General features: G+C 54.2%; 3 protein-coding genes across 3 annotated transcripts; 1 reads left to right on the forward strand and 2 right to left on the reverse strand.

Annotated features, from left to right (window-relative positions):
• Window positions 1-758: 758 nt before the first annotated feature.
• On the reverse strand, window positions 759-4613 carry TRIREDRAFT_104495 (uncharacterized protein; the record flags this gene model as incomplete). Its single annotated transcript, XM_006962927.1, has 3 exons — window positions 759-3059; window positions 3114-3520; window positions 3578-4613. 3 exons carry the CDS (start codon window positions 4611-4613, stop codon window positions 759-761), a joined length of 3744 nt encoding a protein of 1247 aa, XP_006962989.1.
• A 574-nt stretch (window positions 4614-5187) lies between these two features.
• On the forward strand, window positions 5188-6113 carry TRIREDRAFT_56363 (uncharacterized protein; the record flags this gene model as incomplete). The annotated part of the gene is made up of 2 exons (XM_006962703.1): window positions 5188-5289; window positions 5445-6113. The coding sequence occupies 2 exons, from the start codon at window positions 5188-5190 to the stop codon at window positions 6111-6113; spliced, it is 771 nt and encodes a 256-aa protein (XP_006962765.1).
• A 182-nt stretch (window positions 6114-6295) lies between these two features.
• Window positions 6296-8252, reverse strand: TRIREDRAFT_45624 (uncharacterized protein). Its single transcript, XM_006962508.1, has 3 exons — window positions 7629-8252; window positions 6999-7551; window positions 6296-6916 (listed from the first exon to the last, which is right to left on the reverse strand). Exons 1-3 carry the CDS (start codon window positions 7799-7801, stop codon window positions 6587-6589), a joined length of 1056 nt encoding a protein of 351 aa, XP_006962570.1. The 5' UTR covers window positions 7802-8252; the 3' UTR covers window positions 6296-6586.
• Window positions 8253-9257: the final 1005 nt, after the last annotated feature.

The following is a 9257-nucleotide window of genomic DNA, read 5'->3' on the forward strand; positions in this document are numbered from 1 at the left end:
ATTCGCCCGAAAATAACAAATACCACTACCCAAAGTCCTACGGAGCTGCCGCGGTTGCACATACATTTCGATACACCTGTACATTTACAAAGGGGAGAGGGGGGGCGGGTGGGGGGCGAGACAGCAACGTACGCGACAATGTGCTCTTCGCTAGGAGAAGCATTGATAGCGGCCTCCTCAAGCGTGTCCATCCTGCTTCGAGACAACCTCCGAACAGCTCGGCGGTTGATTGCTTTTGGAAATTCTATCTGCCCTCTGGGGCTCTTCCTCTTCGTTGATCTAGTCTTTGGGCGTGGCTCCTCCATATGCTCCTCCATATGCTCCCTTGATTCTTTTTCTTCTTCTTCTGCCTTGGATGGGTTGTATATTTCTTGGATTAGATACCTTATTTTGCACCTACGCACATTCATGTAGTCTAGCACCAGCATGCGAATTCACCATTCTTTACGAAAACACAGCCGTGGACAATAGCCAGCATGAAATGAACAACTCATACATTGATGCCTACACTAACCTAGACGCCTGTTTCGTCGTATTGCGATTAACCCATAGCGAGGGATAAAAGAAGAAACCTTGCCCCTTGCGCCTTTCCGTTGCCTGAAGTATGAAACCTTTCACACTCGGCAAGAGAGCGTGATGAAACGGACAAACCTGAACCGACCCTAGCAAGCGTACTCTGCTAATGTACCAATGACCTCGCTCTCTCAACTGCCTTCCTTCGACAGTGTATATAACAAGCAAACAGGCCCAACTTCCGTCTAAGTAACGGTATATCTTCCGCTGGCTGGAGCCCGGCTATCCGCGTCCGCCGCAGCAATGGTGCCCTCTCTCAGGAGCCTTGTCATCTCATTCAGGGCAGCTGACACCACAAGTTCAGTATCACCCTCAATAAGAATGTACAGCTTGGGCTCTCCTCCAGGCGGTACTTCCTTTCCGGGGGGATAGAAGCTGCCCTTGGTGGTGATGGATGTTCCGGTCGCCTCGAGAATCTTGGCCACATTGGTGCGGTTGGTGACGGCCCATCTGGCCTTCTGAGGGAAGTCGTTGATCTCCAGCGTGGCGTGGTAAGCGCCGGCATCCGGGCCCTTGTTGTCGATGGGTTGGCCGGAGCGAAGCTGGCCGGCCTTGCCGAGACGGCTGTTGATGGCACTGACAGCAGAGCTGACCTTGTCCAGAGGATCTTTGGACTTGTCACCTGTACCGTGAGCGTGCTGAGCCGCCTTGCTGTCTCCTGCATCGGCCCGCGTAGTTTCGCGGGCTTGGATGGAAGAGGCCGCAGCTCTGATGGCGCTGAGTGTCTTGTCGACCTTCTTGTCGTCTTCCTCCTTCTTGGCGCCTTCCTCCTTGACTTCCTCTTCTTCACCCTCGGCTCTATGCGTCTTGCGCTCACGAAGGCGGGCCGCTTCACGTTCCTGATCCAGACGGTCGAGGCCCTTGCCACCAAATCCAGAGGAATCCTTTGCCTTGCCCGACTTGACCTTTTCGCGATGAGATTTGCGCATCTCGTTGAGTCGTTCCGGAACAGGCTGATCGCTCTGCTCCAAGGCTTTGGCGATGCCAGGAGCACAGTTCTCCTGTTCCGGAGTGACAAAGGTGACGGCTGTTCCTGTGTTTCCGGCGCGCCCCGTTCGCCCGGCTCGGTGGACATAGTCTTCCAAGTGGTTGGGTGCGTCGTAGTTGATGACGAGCTTGAGTTGTTTCACATCCAAGCCACGAGCAGCAACAGACGTTGCAATCAGAATCGGCACGACGCCCTTCTTGAAGTCTGAAATGGTAGAGTCGCGATCGACTTGGTCCTTGCCTCCATGAATGGACATGCAAGGGTAGCCCTTCTGCATCAGCTCTTTCAGGAGATCGTCAGCCTTCTCTTGTCGCTCGACGAAGATCAACGTCCGAGCATCTTCGTCCTTATCGTAGAGCTCGCCCAGCAACTCCAGAACTCGGAGAAACTTTGTATTCTCCTCTCTGACTTCCACGATTTGCGTAATCTCCTTTGCAACAACGCTGCGGCCGCCGACGGTAATCTCAATCGGGCTCTTGAGCACCTTCTTCGTGAGCGAGTCGATGAGCCGTGGCATAGTGGCCGAGAATAGAATGGTTTGCCTGTCAGGCCGCATGTTGGCGAAGATTTTCATCACCTGAGGCTCGAAGCCCATGTCAAACATGCGGTCGGCTTCGTCGAGAACAACGTAGGTGACCCTCCTGAGGTTGGTGACCCGACCCTGGTTGGCGGCGAGGAGATCAATCATGCGACCAGGGGTGCAAACAATGATCTCGGCACCACGCTTCAGCTCGGCAATCTGTTCCCTGATGGGGGCTCCTCCGTACGCGCAAACAGCTCGCAGGTTCATCATCTTCAAGAACGGCTTGCAATCTCTGTGGATCTGGGTGGCCAGCTCACGCGTTGGAGTCATGATCAGTCCGATGGGGCCATCCGTATCCTTGAGCGGCTCCTGGTCCTTGATGTGACGGAACATGGGTAGCAAGAATGCCATGGTCTTGCCAGATCCCGTCTTGGCCACGCCGACGACGTCTCGGCCAGACATCAACGCGGGGAGAGCTTGCATCTGAATCGGCGTAGGCTTGTCAAACCCGAGAGAACTTATCACATCGAGTGTTTGGCGGGTGAGGCCACATTGGGACCATTTCTGAACGGGCTTGGGGACGTCCTTGCCGTTGACCTTGATTCCGTCCAGCTCCATTCGCAAGTCCGCGACCTCGGCTTCGGAAAGGTTGCTCAACTCTGCTGGCTCAACCCAGAAATTCTTGCGAATGGGCTGCAAGTCTAGCTTTGAATAGTCGACGGTTGGAATGTCCTTCTTCTTGCGCTTGTTGGCGATTGCAAGCAAAGCGGCGTCTGCTTCCTGATCGCCCTGCTCGTTGAAAGCATAGTCATCATCAGAGAAGTAAGCCTCGGGCTCCTGCTGCTTCTTCGCGATAGAGGTAGTCTTGACAGGGTTCTTCACCTCCTCTATCTGTTGAAGACCATCCATGAATGCGTCCAGAGGGTCGATATCCTCGTCCTCTCCGTCGACATCCATGGCATCTGCAGGAGCCTCCTTGGCCGTTTCTTCCCCGTTAGCGACATGCTCACCGTTGGCTTCCTTCGCAACTTGAGATTCGGCATCTTTCATCTCCTCATCAGTGCGGTTCTCCGTCTGATGTTCAGCTGCGTTTTCCGCCTGGTCCTCAGCCTGGTTGTCGGCTTGGTCCTCAGTTTGATTTTCAGTCTGATTCTCAGCTTGAAGACGCCTCTCATGCGCAGCACGAGCGGCTGCAGCGGCCTCTTCTTCGTTTTCGGCAAAGTTGTCGCCATCCGATTCGTCGTCCTCATCTTGGTCAGCATAAGGCGTGTCGTCCGTCTCTATCGGGAGACTGGGGAGCTTGGTAAGCTGCCGTTTGGTTATAACTTCTTCGTCCATGTCGAGCTTTCGCTTGCTAGGAAGCTTGTCGCCGTCCGCATGAGATTTGCCGAACCCGAAACTGCTGGCCTTGGCACGGTTCGTCGGCAGTGCGGAAGCTATATGCTCATTGTCAGCAATGGCCAGGTAGGAAAGCGTGGATGGAGGGATCTCACCAGTAGGTCCCTTCTTAACAGGCAAAGAGATGTTTGGCGGCTGGACATCGATGGATCCGAGAGCTCCTTTGGCGGGCTCATTCGATCTTTGGACGGCAGACTTCTTCGCAATCGTTTTCGGATCAAACTTGCCGGTATAAGGCTTTGCTGGAGAGACGCTGCCCGACTCGACAGGGGCAGGCGAAGCTGCAGACGACACAACAGGAGACGAGAGGGCTGTTGAGCCTTCTTTGGCCCTCTTGTCCATCTCCGCAAGAAGACTTCTGGTCTGGCTAGCGTTCACCTCCTTTTGTTTCTGGCCTTCGAGCTCCTTCTTTCTCTTCCATGCTTCCAGCTTCGCCAGTCGCTCTGCCTTCTTGTCGGCCTCGGATTGCGCCGCGGTCGTTTTGGCCTTTTGGGCCTGGGATATGTCATGAGCTCTAGTTCTCTCAAACGGGGTTGGAATACGTACCTCGTCAGCTCCATTTCTGCCACTGTCGGCCAGTGGCGTCTTGCGGGATCGGCTGTCAGCGCGGCTGCTGCGAGCTTGAGAGTCAGCCGTACCCTCGCGTCGGCCTCTGTTCCTCGAATCGTCCCGCCTCCGGTAGTCGTCTCGGCTACGGTCGCGGCGTCGGTCAGGCGAGCGAGGTCTGGGCGGATATCTCTCTCTCGATCTCGGGCCACGGCGGTCACGGGGGCCTCCACGGTAAAAGTCATCGTCTCGGCGGTCTAGGGAGCGGTCTCGTCGGCGGAAGCTGTCGCGGTCACGGCCACCACGGTCTCTCACGTCTCTGCCTCGGTCACGGTCGCGGTATCGATACTGTTGGAAGTTCATATTTCTGTCAGACACTGGTCCAGGCGTATAGGAGTTACTGGAGCTGGAGTGGCGTTGGTCAAATCTCACATCCGGGCTGCGCGACCTTGAGCGGCGGCGAGCGTCCCTTCCATCGTCGCGGCGGTCTCTGGCATCCCGCCGGTCGTCATCTTTGCGGTGGCGGCGCGAGTTGAAATGGCTGCCTGCAGGACTTGGTGAGCGCGAGTCTCTTGGCCGAGCCATTGTTGTGGTCTCGCAGGCTCAGCAAGACACTACTGTAAGAACTACTTTTTCAAGGGCTTGGAGCCGATGTAGTGAATTTTCTTTCTTTCTTTCTTTTGTCGTGGTCGATGGTGCCCTTGAGAAAACGCGGAATCGAAGTCGAGGCTGGTCCAGGAAACGGGATGAACTTGGTTTGTCTGGAAATCGGTCACACGTCACCCCCCAAGCAGGTCAATTCTCCTATCCGCAGTCAAGCGTGCAAAGTCAAAAGCGCAAGCAGGACGAGAGATGGATCTCGGTTAACGATGGGATTGCTTGGGCGATGCCAAACGGGAAACGACGCTGGGCAAGTTTTGGCGGAGGGGCCGTTTTGTTGTCACGGAAAAGAGCCACTGGGGTTGAAGGCGGCTGAAAAGTCGTCTCGATGCTTCGAAATAGCCGAGCTTCAGCCGGCTGAAATTCAGAGCGCGATGGCTTTACCGCGCTAAGCCCCATCTGGCCTCAGCAGCACTTGGCGCGCTCACTCACAGTCACTCACTTACTGAACTTTTGTTCACCCTTTCTCATCATCTCATACTCGATACCTTGTGTTGCAATGGCTGGGCTTGTAGGATATGCAAGCTCGGATGAGGAAGGAGAAGATGAACAGCCTCAATTGCAAGAGGCATCTCCTCAGGTACGAAGCATTCTGGCCAACGTCTACGTGATTGCATTTCACTAATACGCTCGCTAGGTCGCCACACAAGCAGCAGCGGTCGAGGCTGATGAGGCTGAGAAGAAGAAGCCTCATATAGGTAAGTGAGATCACCTCATCTGTGTCTTCATAGTGCCTATGGATTGAAAGTGGCTGAGATTAGAGCAGAAAACCCAGAAGAAACATCATCTTCACAAAAACAAGACGTTGAGAGACAAACAGATGCAGCCACCATAGGCCCCATCCTCCCAGACGCAGTTCCTCTAGGCCCGTCCCTTCCACCCATCGATGCCTCCGTCACCACCCTTCCAGAACCCGATGAGCCCAACGACTCACCATCATCACCCTATTCTTCTAACCGCGGGCTGATTCACCACCTTACCCTCCCCTCCGTACCCAACCTTGACATTCCGCCTTCGCCACCGGGTTCACCTCCCCTTGAAGCCAACAAGAAAGTCGAACAGTTCCTACAACTCAAGAAGAAAGGCGTCCACTTTAACTCCAAACTCGAACAATCCGCGGCATTGAAAAATCCTTCATTGATGGATAAGCTGTTAGACTTTGTTGGCATCGACGACGCGAGCCAGTATGAAACGACGCTACCAAAGGAGCTGTGGGATCCTAGGGGATTTCCAGAGTGGGCATTTAGGGACAGATTGAGCAAAAGCAGAGAGAAAATAGCAAAGGAGAAGGAATCTGAGAGAGCTAGTGGTGGTCGAACAGCTGTCGAATTTGTCCCCTCAAATTCTTCGTCAGGCGGAGGACCAGCTGCCCGGCCTGGAGGGATAACTTCAAGGGGCGAGAAGCGCAAGGGTGGTTGGAAATAATGATTCTTACGAACAACACGTGGAAACGAAGCAAGCTATCTCCGGATGAATGTGACTAGATAGCAGACACTGGGGAGGAGGACAAGTCTTGAACATTAATGAATTGCGAGGCCATACGTGGCCCCGTTACTATCGAAATACAGTCTGTACGTCTACAAGGAGGTATCATGAATCAGAACGCACTGCAACCGGAGGCTTCATCACACATATTCCTGTTGGTTCCCATTCTCTTTGAAGACAAGACAAGATCACTCATTGAGTGAAGTGGGATCTGGTCCTCTGCGTCGAGTTACGCGATAGCGCACATCATCCACCGGCAAGAAGTGGGTTTTTTTTCTGGCAATATCCAACAAAAGCTCAAAATCAAAGATTCCTCCTTCACCGGACACCATCCACGGACGGTATGAGAAAGAATAGAAAAAAATTTGTCATAGCGAGTTTGTCAATAGGTATGACTGCGATCGATCCGTCGTTTAGCTGGAGCTGGAGCAGCCGACGGAGGTGCCGAGAGACTCCTTGATGATTTTACCAATGTCGAGAGTAAGGGTCTGGTTGTTGGCAGAGAGAGCGTCGAGGAAATACTGGAGCGTCTGGCCATCATTGCGAACGGCAGAGCCCCGGAGCTTGATGTCGACAATTCCAGTCTTGCAGTACTTGGGGCTTCGAACAGCGTCGAGGACCTTGACCTGATCAAGAATAGCACTAATGGGGACCTTGTTGCTGCCAGGGACCAGGAGAAGGTTGGGGATGGTGAAGTTGCCAATGTCAGTGCCGTCGATGAAGTTGGTGAAGGTAGCGTTGCCCTGGATATGCACGTCAGCATGGATAAAGACCAGTATGCGAGAACACGCTAGAGCGGCGCGTGCCTAGGTAGAGTCGACTTACAATATCGAGAGTGAAGTAGGAGGCGTTGGGAATATCGGAAAGGCCGGTGAAGTTTGGCTGGCCCTTCTTAGCAGCCATGTTGATCTTGGCGTTATCGACCGAGAGACCATCGAACAGGTTGAGGCCGTTCATGGTAATTGTCTTCTTGAAGGTAACGCTAGACTTGGTGGACAGGCCAGACGGCTTCACCTTGGTTCGGCCCTCGATTGTAACGTTGAGGGTCTTGTTGGCAGCAAACCAGATGTTGAACGTGTTGAAAGCATCGGGGTTCTGGATCTGAATCTCCTGGCTGATGTTGACCTGCTGGTGCTTGTCGCCGTTGGTGGCAGGGAAGGAGATGTTGAGGAAAGGCGTGTGGTCGGGGAGATCCTCGAGGTACATGACGCCGTCAAAGGGATCAATCTTTGCGCTGATGGAGCCATCGGTGGTGATGGTAGAGTTGATTTCCAGCTTGATGCTGTCAGGCTTGGTGTTGAGGACGTTTACGCCCTGGACTTCCAGCTTGGCATCGTTGACCTTGCTCTGGGCAATCTTGGGCACACCAACAAAGATGCTGGGAGAAGAAGTGTCAGTGGGAGTCGCACATCGATATACAGCCGGAGACCCAGTCCCCTCGATGTAACCACTTACACTAAACAGACAACGAGAACGACGATGCAGATGAGTACAATCAGATACGCCCACCAGAAACGCTTGCAATGACGGGCAACCGTATGCTTCTTGGTCTTGGGCGGGACCTCCTGATAGGTCCTGCTCTCGGTCTGAGTGACATCAACGCCGTCGTTCTCCTGCTTGTCAGACATTTTCCCTGCCTTTCTGCTGGTCTGTAGAATTTTCAGTCGCTGAACGTTGCAGAATTGTCGCGCGTGTCCGTATTATAGGTGATGATGTCCTCCGTATGTGATGGCTCGTGCTTTTGAGAGAGGAGGAGAAGAAGAAGAAGACGACGAAGAGCAAGAACCACAAAGAAGTATCTGAAAAATTGTTTCCTCCCAAGTTGCTAGATATAAAAAGCCGGCGGTGAAATTCCTCGTTCCAGTCCTTGCGAAAGCAGATCAACCACAAATTCTCCAGAGCCCTTGGAAAGTCTATCGGCGGGCTTTGGTGTCGTCGATGGCGTTGGAGGCGGCCGGCAGATGGGTCAGAGGCGCTCGCAAAACCTCCACAGGAAGACGTTGGGAGGAGGGAAAAAAACAGGGCCGGGGATACGCCAACGAGATCGAATCTGCAGATGGCGATGCTTAAGTACGAAGAGCGTGCAAGGCCTGAGGGAACGCAGAGACAAGGAACCTCAGCGCGACATGGGAGAAGCGGAAGGACAAAAGACGAGCAGGGGCAAGATTGGCGGGCAGGGGGGGTCATGGCCCCAGGTGCTGGACTGCTACTACTAGTAGTAGTACTGTACTTGCCGCTGTTGGCAGCAGTTGCTGGCGATGGCTGCCCTCTCCATGTACCAGATGTCGGGGGGGCATCACTGCCATCCCAGGGATCGTGCTGTCGGTCCTCAAGTCTTTCTTTCTTGTTTGCATCGAGTCTTGTGATGTTCACGCCCCTCCCCTCCATCCCTCCATCGCTCGTTCCTTTCCCCCTCCGGCTTTAGTCGACGCCATCATGCATCATCGAGGCCATCTCCAGCCCTCCAGCCTCGGGGGGACGAACAACACCCCAAGGTTCCAAGGTTCTCTGGCTGTTCTCCCATGCTTTGGTGCTAGTTTGGCCCCCCAAGTGCCCTTGAGCCCTCCCGCTAATATCCCAAGTGCCACCCAAGCGTCGCCCTCCTTCAGAAAGAAAAAAACGTCCGTCGCCCAACCCTGGCTCCGGTTTTCCTGGGGCCTCTTCCCTGTTCATCTGCGTCTAGCTCGAAGCCACTCTCGGCCGCCAATCTCCACCATCCCCTGCAAACGTGCAGCGATTTGCAGCCAGCTAGACTCGGTACGCGGCGGGGGAGGCATCGCGCCATTCCCGGTTGGGCAGTGCCCCGAGGGCTGCTTCTTGCCCGCCCTGGTCTTCAACGCCTCCCCGCAAACCTGGAAGGCACTGGACAGAACCGCTGGTCAGTGACAGATAGTACTTGTGTACATACATGCAGTACAGTAGTACGAGTACCGGCCAGCAGGATCATCCATTGCAAAACATGAAGTTGAAGTGCCGCTGCTGCAATGGCAGTTGAGCTGCTGGTTGCTGTCCAATTACGAGGTAAGGTACTACCTTAGGTAGTACTACTCCGTACCTTACCTGTATATGCGGTACCTTTGCGCT

The sequence above is a fragment of the Trichoderma reesei genome (assembly GCF_000167675.1).
Source record: "Trichoderma reesei QM6a unplaced genomic scaffold TRIREscaffold_3, whole genome shotgun sequence".
In the NCBI taxonomy this organism is placed as follows: Eukaryota; Fungi; Ascomycota; class Sordariomycetes; order Hypocreales; family Hypocreaceae; genus Trichoderma; species Trichoderma reesei.